The sequence below is a fragment of the Pezoporus flaviventris genome, unplaced genomic scaffold (assembly GCF_033815535.1).
Source record: "Pezoporus flaviventris isolate CSIRO_AGI_PZ_B2104156 unplaced genomic scaffold, CSIRO_AGI_Pfla_v1 ptg000013l, whole genome shotgun sequence".
Classification (NCBI taxonomy): domain Eukaryota; kingdom Metazoa; phylum Chordata; class Aves; order Psittaciformes; family Psittacidae; genus Pezoporus; species Pezoporus flaviventris.
The window spans coordinates 4,760,456-4,777,124 of NW_026892561.1; the positions used below are offsets into that span (position 1 = coordinate 4,760,456).

Sequence of the window (16,669 nt, forward strand, 5' to 3'; positions counted from 1 at the left end):
AGTCCACGTCACATTTCCTTTCCCAGGACAGCCTGTAGACTGTTGTGGTAGGGACAGCATTAGCTAACTCTCTGTTCCTAGGTCTATCCCCTATCATGGTCTGCAGCTCATATGGTGGATGACAGGGGCCTGGGGAGAAATGGCACCAGGAAAACAAAATGCCTGCAGCTGCTTCTTGGGTGATCCCAGGCGTTGCCATGTGTAAAGAAGCGCCAGGAGGAGGCCGTATGGAACCTTCCAGTAGTGATAGTGGTTCCTTACAGACCTTTTGATTTTTCCTGGGATAGTGCTGGAGTACCAGTCAATGAGCTTGTATGTCACTGCCCTTGAGCAGCAAGCCCAGCTCTTCCTGACTGTGCTGTCTGCTAGTACCTGTGCATTGAGTCTTGCCATGTGAATGGCCTTCTGTGGTCACTGTGAGAGAAACCAAGCCCAGCAGGTTAGGCAGGGCTGAAGTAACCTGTTCAAACTATTTGGGGGGGTTTGGTTTTGTGTTAACTTTCTACCGTGATATTTGAGGTGCATGGCTGACTTTGTCAGGTGCTGAACTGGCGTGCTACTGCTGTGTTACCTTTTCAGCAGGGGAGAGATGTGGCTCTGTGCAGAGGTTCACCACATCGTTTTGTTTAACAGAGTAACTACATTGGACTCTTAAATACAGTCCCGAATACAAGTGTGGCAGTATTCATAATGAATATTTACAGCTAAATTCCACACTCATTTGATCAATTTCTGTTTTATTTTTAACTCTTTTCGGGTGAGGAGTCATGAGGGTTTTTTTCCCCTTCTAAATTCTACTGTAGGAGCATATCTAAAATATGAAGGGCTTAATACAAAGGCACAACTTTTGGAGTTTTTCTGTGTCATTTCTGTTTGTTCAGCATTGAACTCTTAGTATGGTTTGTTCGTTCAAAGCTTAAACAGCAACAGTGAAAACTTCTGGGAACTTTTAAAACTGAAGCTTTTAAGTAGTGGCAGGGAGTAACCCTTATGATAGTGGTGATGGTTATAATGTCATCAACAGTATAAAGTGCCAGTAGAAAGAAATTAAAAAGCTGAGATTTATCTGTGCAAAAATTATATTTAGTTATATTTTCCAGTATCACTTTGCTTATTCTGGAAATAAATTTAGGGGGGAGGGAGGGAGGGAAGTCCTTTATGTCCTCAACTGACCTGCTTGTACCTCAGTCACACATGCTTTTTGCTTCATCCTATATAGTCACAAGTAATTTATGTATAATAAAAAGACATACAGGTGACTTACACTGTTGTTATTTCTCTTGGTCTTAGTACATATGTGGCACAACATAGCACCAGTTACACTTGTAAATGTTGTGTAGGCTTAATTCTACGATACAGTGGAAATATGAATTTCAGTATTTTAATAAAATTGACTTCAAAGATAGTACATTTATGGTAGCTATGGTAACTAACACTAATTAAAATATGCTAAAATTTGCAGGGGAGTGAAAAGGGAAAAAAATGTAAGTTAATGGTTTTGTTTTCATAATTTAACAGTAAAATATTTTTTGTTCCCAGTGGATTGCCAAAGTGCCAGTCAGTCAGTTAGTTGCTATTTTTAAAGAAACCCTTTAAAAATAGTAGAGGCCCGACCACATTGTAATTTTTGTATGGAAACTAAAGAATGCGTGAATCTGCCCGCTATTTCCATAGAAAGCTCATTCCTTGGGTAGAGAGTTGCGGAGGCTTCCTGGAGTGTTCTCTGTAGGCTACTGCTTTATCTGGTGAATAGCTGTTAGCACCATCTCCGTGTCTTTGTGGCCTGTGTGATCATGAAATCAGGGTTTGGTCCTAATAAAATTTTACAGTATGGTGCAGACTGACTGGTCAGGGCAGCCAGATTGCCAAATTTTAGCTGTCATTGAGATTGATGATGCCTTTAAATGAACTTTTGAACTGTTAAAAGAAGGACATAGCTTTTATTATATTTTTTTGTAAAATATTTTATCACTATAAAACTGTAGAGAAATAAATGCCATAGTTCAGTTTCTTATGTAGGCACAGAGCAAAGCTTTAAAGGATAGCATTTTAACATCCTATTTGTTTTCAGGGTTTCTTCTTTTTAATTTAACAATAATACTGTATTACTGTACTTGCTTCAGAAAGGATTAAGAGACCTGTCCCGTAACAGCTATAATCCTTTGTGTTCAACATGTTCAGAGTGTTGTGCAAATATTAACAAATCAGCACAACTCTTCAATGGGGTAGATAGGGACAGGAAGATGGAAAGGTTGAGTTATTCAAGGTCAGTATTTCAGTAAATATTGGGTCCAGGATTAAAGCTATTCTCAGTCTTGTAAAGAGCATGATTTCCTATTTCTCAGTGTAATGCCTTTTCTGAACTTAGTTGTCCAGCTCCATTGGTTTCTGCTGCACCCAAGTACTAATACCACTAAAATTTAAATGGATGGGAGAGTTGTGCTGACAAAGAATAAAAGAATAATGATTATTTGGAGCTGTGTTAGTTTCAAGCCATGCTTCTTTTGGTTATTGTTTTTGAAGACGCTCTGTATTAACTTTTGAATTAAATAGATTTCCATAATAATAATGGAAATTAAGAAAGAAATTATATTTAAGTTTCTCATGTAGTGCAGGTAAATGCTGACATGGAGTAAATCTGAATAATGTGCTGATAAATGAGCATGTGGAAAAGGAGAGTGTTATAAAATAATCTGAATATCCAGTATTAAACTGGATAGCTCTGTTCTTCACAAAAGGAAAAAGTGTGCATTGAGGCCTCAACGTTGCTTCAGTCCCTGGCATGTGTTTTTTGAGAGAGCAGCAGCAGGTCCATGCTCTGTGAACCTACTGGTATTACTGAACTGAATATTAATGAGGGAGAGCACGTCTTGATGTAGGGCTTCAGACAGAACTTAAGAGGTTGAAGTTTATATAATCTGCCCTCTGCTTTTGGAGGGGTTTGACTCCTTACTTCTTCTCTTCCTTCTTTTGTGCCTTTGTACACTGAACAGGTATGGCTTTCTCTCCATCATCAGTGAGCAGTCTTGATGTAAGCTTTTGGCACATCATCCTTCTTACCCATCATCTCTAAACCTGCCAAGCGGTAGTTTAAGGCCTTTCTATCTTGCCTTTTCCCAATTTGATTAAGAATTATTTTCACTCTGTTTCCTGTTCTTTACACTTAATTGAAATTCACTTCACAAGATTTAAGAGCCCTTTTGGCCAGTTCCTCAAGAGCATGTCTTCACCTTCAGGTGCTTATTCGCCCTGCCTGTCACAGCGTTACTTGATACGTTGTTCTTCCCTGACTAATTTGCTCACTCTTCTTTGTGCTCTGAAGACATTCTTCTTGTCACTTGCTTCTGTGTTGTTGTTTTATCTCTTTTGGGGAAGTGCTTTAGGATTATTTAGTTTTTGAACTTCTGGGAGTGATGCTAAGCCCAGATGACAACTATGTCTTTTTATTCCTAGCTTTTCTCACTTAAATTTGTTGTGAGCTTCCTTTTTTTTACATCCTTAGCATTTTTGCATCCTGCTTAGGGTGGCCCAACATTTTTGCCCATTTCTCTTGCTTTTAGAGGTTTTCTTTCATCCCCAACCCAAAGTCTTGCTGTCCTTTATACTTCATCTGCTTTGTTGCTTACACTCAGCTTTGCCTTTTTGTCCAGCTAAATATACTTCATGTCACTGTGCTCTATGTTTATTTCTGTAATCCTCTTTTTCCCTCTCCTTCCAGCAAAGCTGCTCTCTAGTCTGGGAAAAAAAAATGCAACACAGTAAATTATACTATCTAAATCCTGAGCTCACTGTGCCAGCACCTGCTGACCCCTCTATTGCGCACCCCCTCCTCCTTTCAGCTGCGCCAAGTCTGGCGGCACCTGTCCTCTTCAAAGAACGTTTGCATTTCTACTGCTGTCCCTTACCCTGTGTTGTCTGTCACTGTCATTCTGAGTTTCTTCTTTGGTAGAGGTCTCAAACTCAGTGTACTCCTAGCGCAGAGATGTTTTATGAGACAACTTTTTCTTCCTCTGTATTGTGAATATCTTGAATCTGCACAATCACTAAGTTTTCTGAAATCTGTTCTTCCTGTTGAAGTGCTTCTTTAATGTGTGCAGTAAATCAGCTAAGAAAGTATAATTATTTTTTCCAGTTTCAGATAATCTGGGTGGCTCTTTTCCTTTTTTCATTATCATGCTGTTTTCCTTCCAAGTCACAGCAATATTGATTATTGTTTATTTGTGTCTAAGTGGCACTTAGGAATCCATGCCCCATTGTGCTTGGTGTGTGCATTCGCTTTAAAGCACCAAGTATGCCTTTGGTTGTTGGTTTTCTGCTTTGGTTATTACAGTTCATAAAGTAAAAGACACTTAACTACTGAGGTAGGTGATGTTACCTGCTGTGTAGAAACAACCTGGCTAAATCAGTAGCAAAGCAGTTCAGTGCAGCAGTGTGTGGGAAATGTTGTACAGGTGCTGTCCATATGTGTTGGGTATATGCCTGGAAATGGGAAGGGTGATGGTGAATTTTTTCAGCTGTCAGTGTATCATTTTTCACAAGGGGTGGATTTTTTTTTTTTTAAAGGCTTAGGGGAAGGGCAGATTTTGCTCAAGGTTCTTTTGTTTTCTAACTGTAAGATTTATAGCATTACCAAGCCTCTTAGTTGGACTGATCCCAGACTAACATCCAACGTCCCTCATCCATTTGGAGTGCAGAGTTCTTTTCCTCTGTTTTTCCAGCTTTTACTCCAAAGGTGGAAAAAAAACCCAAAACCCAACATTTGGATTGATTTTTTTTTTATTTTTTTTTTTTTTAGGGGATTAGTTTGTTCAGTCCTTCAAAATTAGAAAGTAAGGAATGTTTTAACGAGGCTTTGAGATTTAAATGGGTTTACTTGACATCCCACGATACGGTTTTCAGTCTTAGAGCACTAACATATTTCTACTTGAATTTAACCAACTCGCTTCCTGCCCTGTTAAAGTCACTTTGCCTCAGTTCCCTTCTGCTCTAGAGTTAAAGCTGTTACCTTTTGGCCTAAACCACCCATCCTGACACTGAAATGAAGACCTGTCAGAAGAAAACATTCCAGGAACAGTTTATCCTTTGCTGGTTGATACAGATCCTCTAATGCAGGGTTGCTTTTCTGGCTTTTCTTTCTTTCAGCACTGCTGAGGCCAAATGTCTTCCCAGCCACTCTGAGATTTCTCAGCAGTTCACTTTCTTCTGACTACCTAAAAGACTTTGGTAGGTGGCTTTACAGGGAGTGGTGCTGTCGTGTGCACTTGCTTTTGAGCCCTGTGCTTCAGTACCTTGTGGAGTTGACCGGCAGTTTCACTCCAAGTCTGACCTTTTCCTGGAGTTCAGTTATTCCAGCATGCTTTATTCTGTATATTGAATCACAGAGTACAGTGTTCTCTCTCTGGCATTATGGCTGCTGTGCACAAAAGTAATCTTTCCTAATTTACATGGATCTTCCAGAATGTACCTTCTTAAAGCGACAATCAATACTGTTCATTTTAGTATCATGCTTCTACCCTGTGTATTTTGTTACAAGTACCTATTAGGTGTGTTAAGTGCCAGTTCTCACTGACTGGCTTATTCCATATATAGGAAAAGCAATAGACACAACTTTATGACAGTGGGATCATGGCCACCTAAGGGAAGGTATAATTGTTAACTTGTAGCAAGGTTGAAATGACTCTGGACAAAGGTCAAGTCAGTACAAAATGAGGCTGTGAGCTAGTGTTTCTAGGGCTGCCTTTCTCTCTCTTAGCACATTTGGTATCTTTAGGCGCTGGACTGCAGCTTGTCCAGGTGTTGGTTCATATCCTGGTTTTCTTCTGGCTCAAAATCGTGCAGGTTTTGCTTTTTCCTGGATTCTTCTTTTGTGCCTGTACTTTTGTAGGCTGGCACAGCAACAGAGTCCTAAGAACATGCTCTAAATGCATGTTCATGCCTTTCCTGCACCTTCCCCTGGTCTCCCCTCTCTCCCTCCCTCCCTCCCCCCCCCCCCCCCTTCCCAAATTCCATTAATATTTACAGAACAAGAGCCAGTACTCCATCATTAGCCTCAAATTCAGAATGAGATTTTTCTGGCTCTGTCTGCAGCTGATGCAGAAGATAACAGAGGTTAGAAATGCACTTTAAAAAAAAAAAAGAAAAACAAAAGGCCTTTTCATATCCAGCACACTGGATAAATTGTGTTAGGTATAAATAGGCCTACGAAGACCAGAGCACATGTAAGAAAATATTGTATGTATTGTTGAAGGCAGAGGAACATGAAGTTATTGTTCATTGACTAAATTGAGCATGTGCATTTGACTACTGAGCTGTTACTTATATAAACTCATTTTTACCATTGTTTCTTCAAATTTTGTGTGGGGAGAAAATAGCTTCTTCCTTAAACTTACTGGTTCATTTATAGAAAGTCAAATGAAGAAAGTTGCCAAACATGAAAGAACCGCATTGATAGTTGCACACCACTAATGTACAAACTAAGCCTCTCTTGGGAGGTACACAAGCAAACTTTTACCTTCTGTGCACTAGTGAAGTTTTACAAACATGAATTTCATAGGTAAAATAAGAAATTGGGAGAGTAGTGGAAAGAATGAAGAATTCTTATGATTTGTATTTTTTTTTTGACCCCAAACTAAGCATTTTTCTTTTATTTCTGTTGTTCAGTGCACAAAATGGGTTCTTAACTGTTAATCTTTATAAATTGACTTTAAAAGCCAACATCAAAATATAAATATTTCTGTTCTTCCAAATTGTTTTTATTTTAATGTTGCTTTATTTGTCAGAGGGGATTTGCTGACTTCCACTCTAGTCTGCACATGCTCTGTGGCCGCTTTCCGTAAGCGTTTCAAGACTTGCATTTCCCTGGCCATGAGGATGGTTGGTGTCCATTTCCAGTTTGCATGAGGCTCTGGCTACTGGTGACCTCATCTAGTTGCCAGCAATTTTTTTAACTATGCGAAGTAATTGGATTGTGTCCATCTTGTTGTGTGGCCAAGGGTTATTTTGGAGCATAGAAACTGATCTGCATTCTTTAAATGTGGAAGGGCTCCATCTGCATGTTCTAGGGAACATAATTTGCCACACAGTTTAGAGAAGGTGGTTCTGCAGGATGCATGTGCTGCTCTTACTCTAAGGAATTGTGAGAACATATTTTAGCAAAGGATTCTTTAGTCTATAAGCCCCAAAATACATAGTCTCAGAAAAAGTTAGTTTGTTGTTGTGTTTAGGTTTTTCCCCCATTCAATATGGATTTATTTATTCTTAAATTCCATCCCTTCCAGGAAGATACCAATATCCACCAGTCTGTCCTTTAGTCTGTAAACGTGTAGGGCTTTTTTCCTAGGAAGGGCTCTCTCAATTTCTTCTGTGCTCTCTGAGAGTAAATTGGGTTACCTCGCTTTTCTGATGAACCTGTGTTTTCCAGATAAATGAAAATGTGGGGGTTTATTTTTCAGAACTGAAACAGTTGGATTGCTTTTTTGTCTTACTGGGATAAGCATCCGTGATGCTCTGGGGAATGGAGAATGATCTAAAATAAGCCTAGCTGTTTGTTTTTGTTGTTGTTGTTGTTTGTCTCTTTCATTTTGCATCTGTCTTAGTATTTATTGCTACCATCTGCATTTCATTTCAGGTTGTCTAATGTCTTATTCTGCATGTTCTGTGCCTATTCTCTTTACATAGCCTTGGGCTGTAATATCAGCATTTGCCTACAAGAGATCCATTTCTATCTGTAACAAAATGAATTGCATTCATCTGTGTAATTCATTTCTAATGAATGCCTTGCTCCTCATTAAACAGTGATTTACCTTTGTTTCCCTTTTCTACACTGTCAACACTAACCATTTTGAGGTCCTGTGGAGAGATGCTAATTTGAGAAAGCAAAAGTCAGTGCAGCTAAGCACTCACAAATGTCATCCCTATTGGCACTTTCAAAGATATTCATGGGACACTTTGTGAAATGCAGTTTGCAGGTGGATAAGACTCAAAATGTTTTCTTATTCATAAGCTTTCAATGCACAAAGACAACACTTCAGAGTTTAAATATGTTTCTCTTTGTCAATGTCTCAAAGAGGTAACCAAGCTTGTGAATCTTTTTAGACCTTGTTTGCTCTGCAAGAATTTTATGGATCACATTTGAGGAGACTTTATTTACTCTTGATTCCCTGTCCCCTATGTACCTTCTCAGGAATATTAAAGTACTTCAAACTTATTTTAAGAATAATGCTTTGAAGCACTTACTTGTGAGAGATGTTAGACTAGAAAATGTTTTACCTCATTTTTTTATGAGATTCAAAGAGTAGTATAACCATTTCTTGGCTTTGTGTGTCTTAAAAAAAAAGGATTAGTACATTAACTAATGAAATAGGGGTCACATGGGAATTTTGTTACAGACTTGGTCCAGATGCAACTTTTCTCTAATGCCCTTTCAACCTGTCCTGAAGCATCCCCTTTTCCAGCCCTCCATTTTGCAGAACAGCAGAATCTGCTGAGTGTGCAAATAGATCTGTACTGCTGACAGATGATGGTTAGGGTGTAGGATGAATTACCGAGTTTGTTTTCTCTTTAAACCTAAGCACAGTTTGAACTGTAATGGATTCAGTGGATTGTGAATATGAAAATACTGTTGGTAAACATAATTTAAACCAATACAGATGGTTTCTAGGAAGTTGTTTCATTTACAGCATCTTTAACTTTTAGTGATAATACAAGCTGCTCATTGACACTTTTGATCCTTCACATGAATTCAGCTTGGCGTTTTACAGTATTTATTCTTCTCTTTGGTCAGATTGATCCCCTGTTGAAACTCTAGAGAGCATCAGTTGAGTTACTGTGCCTTAATTTGATCATAGTATTATGAAGGGATTGGAGCATGGGAGGGTTGTTTTCTTCTTTAACTGATCTTGCCTAAATCGTGTAGTATTTGGAAGTAAGAATACTGATTAATGTAACACAATTTTATTTTTAATATACATTTTAGAGGACAAAACTGACCTTGAGAACAGTGTGATGCAGAAGAAAATTAAAATCCCCAAACTCTCTCTCAATCACATAGAAGAAGCTGGGGAGGTTACAGATTATGGGGAAGAAGATGTGGAGCTTAGACACAGTAAGGTACTGAAGTTTTACCTTTTTTTTTAATTCTTATTTCTTTTTTTACTATTATTATTTTTCCTGACTTTTCTTTATATTTTTTCCTTTTTTCTCTTTTTTTTTTTTTCTTTATATTTTATCTTTGAAGTGCTTGGGGTATATACAGACGCTATAGCTTAAAAGCAGGCCTGGAATTTTTAATCCCCTTAAAACATTGTGTTTGCTGAAATTGGGTCAAATTGGGAGCTGGGGGCAGGAATACAGGTTTTCAGAACCTGCTGTATGTGCAATCAAACATTTTTCTGTGTATACCATCTGCACAGTGTAATTGCTCTTCCACTTTGGCCCAGAATGCCTTAAAAGTCACCAGTTACATGAATGTCGAGCAGCTGCTGTCGGTGGCACTTGTGACCTATTGCATGCTGCTTGTTTGGAACTGGAAGGGGTGTGCTGAGGGTTCCTAACTACAGCAGTAGTGAGAAGAACAACTGACAGGACTGCATCCCTCCATTATAAGTGCCAGTTGTCTTTTTAGGTCCAGATGCCAGAAACCCACTATGTAAATGCATTTATTTCTTGATATCAGATGATTTCTTTAAAAGTCTGCCAACCTTCATAATAAAATACTGCTCTGTGGCTTCATGTGTTTTGCAGCTGTAGGAATGATGCTAGTACATTTCTTTATGGTGGGACAGCATTTATTTTTTTTAATTTTCTTTTAGAATATGCATGGGACAGGTATAACATCAAATAGTCTCATTTTCTGCTACATTACTTATGGATATTGTGGCATGGGAATTGATAGTGTCAGCTTCTTATCTCTAACCTATGAGCTACATTTGCTTTCCTTTCACTTGCTTGGAAGTTCAAATGCTTCTCCCGTATTTGGCCAATAAAACTTGGTGACTTTTACCCCTACTGTCATGTTTTAATGCCCTATCCAGACCCCAGAAAAGAAGTGTGCTTTAATTTGTAGCGTTTGGAACTGAAGGTAAATTTATGCTGAGAGTTCAAAGGACATGAAGCCTCTGCAATGCAGTACTAATATAGAAGGAATCGGCTGATGAGGGAGATGAGGTGGCTGATAAATTTCTGTGTCCAACTTCTGTCTTTTCAGTTCCTTTTCAGTGCTTGCTGATTGCATTAACTCAGTCACTTGCATCAGGCAGTTGGGTGAATGTGCTAGAGGAGTAGTAAGAGAAGGTTTTGTCTCCTAAAGGGTGGGAAGGACAAGCCCTCTGCTCGCAAAACAGCAGTATGCCACTTTCATCTCTGTCATTACAGGTGACAAACATAGCTCATAGTTGGTTCTTTCCCTTGTTTATCAGAAAGTCAGTTGCTGTCAGAAATCTAAATGTTAGGGGTAAACTTTAAAGCAAAAGAGATCCAGAGCCACTTTTTTTTTGAGAATTTTGTTATCTTTATATAGGGAATCAAGTGACCTATATATACACTGAGCTTGCAGGTGTTACACAAATGCAGGAAAAAAGGCCTTTAACTGCCTCAGAAGTTTATATATTCAGCATCTAGCTGAATTACATGTGTGTGATAGTTATGATGTGTATCCACAAGAATCTGTTAGGCAAAACATTTTTTGCAGGCAGACTTTGTCTTGCTTTTTTTGGAAAACAAGAATATTAACAGTTCCCAAGTCTGAAGAATTTGGATTTTATTGCATCTTACTGCTCTCCTAATTGATTTATTTTTTTATTGTCACACGCAGAGACAAGATGGGAGGAAACAAAGTGAAGGAACACACAAAAGCATTGAAGCAGTTGTTGCTCGCCTTGAAAAACAAAATGGGATGAGTCTCAGTAATACTTCCAGCCCTGAGGAGGCTTTTATGGAGTCTTCAGAAGGCATGAACAATATGGACGATGCTGTAGTTCCTCGGATCCTGTATGAAGAATTGCTTAGGAGTTACCAACAGCAACAAGAAGAAATGAGACACATTCAACAGGAGCTTGAGAGAACTCGGAGACAGCTTGTGCAACAGGCAAAGAAGCTAAAGGAGTATGGGGCACTCGTGTCAGAAATGAAAGAGCTCAGAGACTTGAACAGGAGACTCCAGGATGTACTGCTTCTAAGACTAGGTAGTGGTAAGTGCTGGACTTAAATGGGACTAGTTTTAATGAATTTTGCAAGTGTGATCAGTAGTAACGGAAACATATTTGAAGAATAGCAGTTGTTAAACTGGACATTGAATGTTAAAAGGGTTTTTCTGCTGTGGCTGTATAATATGTGTTGAATTTGTATGCTATGTACGTCTGGGTTTTTCTTTAATGATAGTAGAGGTCTTTGTTGGTATGGTTGAATCAGAGTTCCATTTTAAGCAGCTGTATTTTAAAGAGTCGCTGACCTTCCAGTATATGCTGAAAAAGATAATAAAACGTTATCTGCAAAATACACCAATATGTTCCAGTTTAAAAAGAAGAAAAAAAGAGAAGAAAGAAAAGGCACTGGAATGAATATTTGGGCTAAAACAATTCTTTTCAGTTAGGGAGTCTGTTTATTGTTATGTAAGAGACTGTGTTACCTTCCATTTTCTGCCCGCTCTTCCCATTAGTAGCTCATTAGAATGTGATATATTCCTGACTTCTTAGCAGTGGCTTTAAACAGCCGTGCTATCTGAAAAATAATGGATTGTTACAGAAACATTAAAATAACTTTTCCTGTTAGTGTCCCGTTCATCAGCACTTGTTACAAAATGCAGGTTTGTGTAATTTGGATTTAACTTTTAAATATCTTGAGTCAATTGCTCATTTGTTTTGGTTTATAACAATTATTTAACCATTATGTTGGAATAAATGGGAAAAAAAGACAAAATAAAAAGTTCATCTTTTCATTGAAGATGGTACCCTTGGAATACCTTCAGATATTTTACTAATATATATTTACTTGCTATTAGAATGTGGTACTGCTGTGTTCAAGATTTGCTCGGTGACTGAAACTTGGTTAAAATTTGTGCATATGAACTTAGCATGCTTTTTCTTACGTCTGCCTTTGTGTATCTGGAAACTTAATTTTTGCATGTAAGTTGGGTACTGGCTCTTCTAGTTGACTCGAATGAGTGCATGTGATTTGCATGTGGGTCTGAGTTACGTTCATGTACCAGCCTGAACCTGGGAGAGCATGTGCTGTGCTGTAGCATGTGTTAAGGTGTGCCTGCAGGTTTGGAGCCAGGTTCTTGAAGTAGCGTCTGATATTCAGACTGGGTGTCTGATTGTGAATGCTCATTATTGTTACACTGTGCATAATTAAAATGTCATTGCTTATTATAAACATTCTAGTTTAAGTTTTAAAATAAAACTGAAGAGGCAAGGGTTCCACAGGCTGAAAAACACAATGTGGTTGGCAGTAGATTCCACTGAGCTTTCTAAAATTTTCCTTGGATGGAAGGATGTTTCTTCATCTGCAAGTAGCTGGAATTTATGTGAATGGAGCACCAGCCAGATGTTAGTAGGCAATGGGGCTGAACAGTGAATACCAATTTAGTTGGTAAACTTGACAGCAGTTTGAGTAGTGAGACCATCAATGAAACGAAGACAGCTTCTGAATTCTGTCTCATTCCTTTCACTTTAAGAAAGGATATATTGTTTTATTGTTTTTACTTGTGTTGAGTCAAGAAAGCTTAGAAGAAAAGAAAGAGAAAAAGGAAAGACAAGAAAACCCACCCAGATAACCTTGGAAAAGATGCTGAATCTTCTCTAAATACTGGGCTTGAATTTCCTTTGTATTTCCTCTGTATCCTTCTAGCACCTGATTTACAACTGAAAATAGTTCTTGATTACACTGAAGACAAGTTGTTTTAATCACTTATCTGGACAAATATGAATTTTAGGTAACTTTGAAAAAAATCCCATGTTGTTATTATTTGTATGGAACTTTTCATGGATGACAAAGGTAGAATTTGGGCCTATGGGCTGTGTCCTTCACAGGGTGTGTTACCTGAGACTCAAATCTATTAACCGCTGATGACTCTGGCCTTTCCTTGTAGCTTTATTAACAGTAGAGAGAAACAACCAGATTTTAGAAAGATGAGTACAAAACTTAGGAATGATTAGAAAGGAAGATGTCTTCAGCACATTATAAATTAGAGTCTGATGATGGTATGAAAATGTGCTACTTTTAATCAAGAAATAGATATGTAAAGACTTCTTTAGTCTTTACTTTCCCATCTTATAAATGAGTTATGTTTGGGTGTGTGAGTAATCTCTGAAAGTTGTTCAGAAAACAGATTAAATCCCAAATTCATCTTCGGTTGTTGCAGCAATCTCTTAAACCCAGAGTTTCAAATTACATGTAATTTATGTTCTGCTCCGCTTCTAGCAGGCTGGACTTAATGCAAACTAATTGCATTTCTGTTTCACCTTGGAGACTTCTGATTTCTTTGCATGAGATGACAGCTGTTTTGTGCTGATGAATTGCAGCTGTGGGAAATGCGTGCCTGTTGCCATTTTAAACTTGCAGATCAGCTATAGAACAGCCTCTTGAGCTAACATTCAGTCAAGTATTCAGTCTCCTAATATGCCATCAACATGTTGATTTCAGTGAGAAGCTGGAAGTCAATGTATTCTACTTGAGACATAGGCCTTCATCTCTGCTACTAAACTTGAGCCAGCCTTGTGGGAAGAGTGAGGTTCTTAATCTTACACATGGTGACACCGAATTGCTCTTTGTTTTAAAAGTGCCTTGAAAGCACATGCAGCAGATGACAGTAGTAAAATAGGTACTGATCTATGTGGATATAATGAAGCTTCTTTATGATTTTGATAAGCTGTTGGCCAACAGATTCTCTTCCTGGAGGAGGCAGGCATTTGACCAAGGCTCTAGGGACCAAAGCAGTGGGGAAACGTTATGACGGTCGTTAAACTGCTTACAGAATCCCTCAGCTGAGCTCCCAGAAAAATGTGTACGTCAAAAGCCACTTTTCCCTTTCCTGCTTTGGGATTAGATTCCCAATTCTTTTCTTGCAAAAGAAAAATTTCAGTAACTTAAAAAAAAATAATTGTCTCCAGGGTAAGATCTGTGCAGTTTGCTATGGTTGTACATAGCCAGAAGTAGTGAAGTTTTATCAGGGATAATGTTTGGGTGTCGTTTGTTCCCATGATAGACTTCATTTTCATGTTGTATTGTTAAGATGTAGTGTTGCTCCAGAGTCAGGCAATATATTAATTTTCATTCATCAACATTCATTCATAGAGTCATAGAATGGTTTGAGGTGGAAAGGACCTTAAGATCATCTAGTTCCAGCCCCCCTGCCATGGGCAGGGATGCCTCACACTAGGCTCTGTCACCCAATGCTCTGTCCAATTCATCAACATGCACATAGCCCCTCAAGTGGTTATTCTTAATCCGGTTTAATTTCAGTGATCCAGTTTATGGTGTTTTGGGACTGCCATCAGGATAGGGAGTACAAATGCCATTTGTGTCTCACCACATGTAAGGAATTACTATTATTCAGCTTTTCTAGAGTTAACTTTTTTGATGTAACGGAAATCCAAGGTTTCTATCAAGTGTGAGTACTTGAAGTACCATATATATAATGTTGCCACTTCTCAGACTCCTGTTTTTGTTCAAATTCTGGTAGACCATGTGGAAAACAGCTTGCTGCTTACAAATGTATGTCAACCACTTTATCAGTTAATTTATTTTAGCTTATTTACTGTTTTTTTTGAGTAGCATGTAGCCTAAGATGCTTTTTTAGGAAAAGAGGTGATGAAGGAAAGTCTTCTGCCTCTTCATCCTGCATTTGAAGTTGCTGGCCCCTCAGAGATTGTGGGAACTTTACAGTCGGAAGGAGAAAAAATTTGAAATAAAACATTTGTTTCCTTTTTGCATTCTGGAGAATTGTCTTTATTTTTATTTTTTTATGATCCTTACTATATCACTGTTAAGTTTTTAGATAGTGGCATATATTTTTGTATGTCTCATCATCTTTAAAGTGAGATGCACAGCATGAGACCTACAGAGAGAGGGAACTTCTAAAGTGTGATGTATGGTAAATTGGGCATGCAAATTCCCATTAGCAGTGAGGCATTAATGCAGGTTGCATATCTAATTCACAACATGCAGGGTGGAAAATGCTGTCCTCAGTAGTTGGTGAAAGTAGCTGTGAAGACTACCTAGTTAGATTGCTCTTTGGGAAGAAAAAAATCTGTTGGCGACTTCGAAGCAAGCAGTAAAGCATGAATTGCGGCGGAGGTTTTCCTGACTTCTTAGAGCTATGGTTATTGTGGACTTCAGCTGTTTTTCTTGGGGAACTCTGGAAACCAAATCCCAGCTGTGTCAATATATGAGTATAAACAAATCAGACTTCTAAATAGCAACTAGTAAAAGCGTATAAACTGAGATCAACGTTTCCTTCTTGGAAGAAGGTGGTTGTACTTAGCTGTCTTCTTCGAGGTGACTTTCAAAGTGTAAGAAAACTCAAACTAGCGCTTGGCTAAAGAATATTTTCTTCAAGTAACAACTAAAAGATCTCTTCCTAAGTTCACACTGGCAGTTACATCACTGCATCTGCTTGTTCAGGTGTGCCCGCACCAAGATGTGTGTGGGCTTTAGGTGGTTTAATCAGTCCAGGTCTTTCCTCTAGTCTGAATCAGTTTAGTAGTCTCAAGTTTAGGAAGTTCAGTTTGTCTCAGCAGTACCATTGTGTATGTGTGATAGTAGACATGCTTATTAAGATTACTATTAAATTGTAATGCCAATGGGTGTGTATTTTGTGATTTCTCTACTTGTGCAATGCTTGCATTGCATATGACTCTTAAGATACTCTTTTTTGGTGGCACTGCTGTATAAGGTTGTCTGAGTTGCCAAGACAACTTTTACTTGTTGCTGAGTGTCAAGTGGCAGTCAGCTGAGAACATTTAGCCAGCTATGTAGGTGTAGAAATAATCTATAGGGTAAATGTCAAGTGCTGACAGTGGAGGAAATGTTGATATTGCTGTATAATAATCTCTACATGAAACTGCACAAAGTAGGAGGAATGAATGCTTTGCTTGTTCCAGGTACAGGAACTGTTTAAGATACGTGACTGAAGACATGAGTTCTGGTGCCAGCTTGACTTGCAGAGTTAGATCAATTCAGGGCTTGGTCTGTGTGCACAAACACTGAGGAGGGATGCTGAACCGTGACAGTGACCTGCTTACTGAATTCTTATTTGTTGAAAGGTGTCAAGGTTGGGCTACAGAGTGCTGCAATGCTCTCAGCACCAACCAGGTACGATATAGTTCTTACAGTCAGGTGAGCTTATCCTTAAAGTGCTTGCAAGTGTCTGATTACCATGGTGCCATGGGTCTAAGCTGGCAGCCTTGCTGTTAACAAACCACCATCCCTGCATGGAACTTCAGTGACTGCTGGAGCTTCTCATGATCATAGAGACAGACATCAAGAGAAATGATAGGCTTGGGACCATAGCCTGTTCCTAGACTTCTGGTGTAACCACTGCAATGAATGGAATGATGAAATCCAGATCGCAAGATATTTCATTTTCTTCTTCTTTTTAGAAACACTTTATAAACTTAATTTGAAAAGTTGATGACTGACAAAATAATTATCCTGCTTTGAAGCCTCAAATACA

The 16,669-nt window shown here is 38.5% G+C and overlaps 1 protein-coding gene across 9 annotated transcripts in view; it reads left to right on the forward strand.

The window, feature by feature from the left end:
• The window catches only part of LOC133268341 (BEN domain-containing protein 5), a 951,280-nt gene that overhangs the window by 576,948 nt on the left and 357,663 nt on the right, over positions 1–16,669 (forward strand). For 5 of the 9 annotated variants that reach the window (XM_061451274.1, XM_061451281.1, XM_061451275.1 and 2 more), the window contains 2 exons: positions 8,975–9,108; positions 10,811–11,186. The exons of 2 other annotated variants lie outside the window; for them this stretch is intronic. In XM_061451274.1, the coding sequence (XP_061307258.1) occupies positions 8,975–9,108; positions 10,811–11,186 (510 nt within the window). The remainder of the gene's footprint in view (positions 1–8,974; positions 9,109–10,810; positions 11,187–16,669) is intronic. 2 more of the 9 variants (XM_061451276.1, XM_061451283.1) reach the window with 2 other exon arrangements.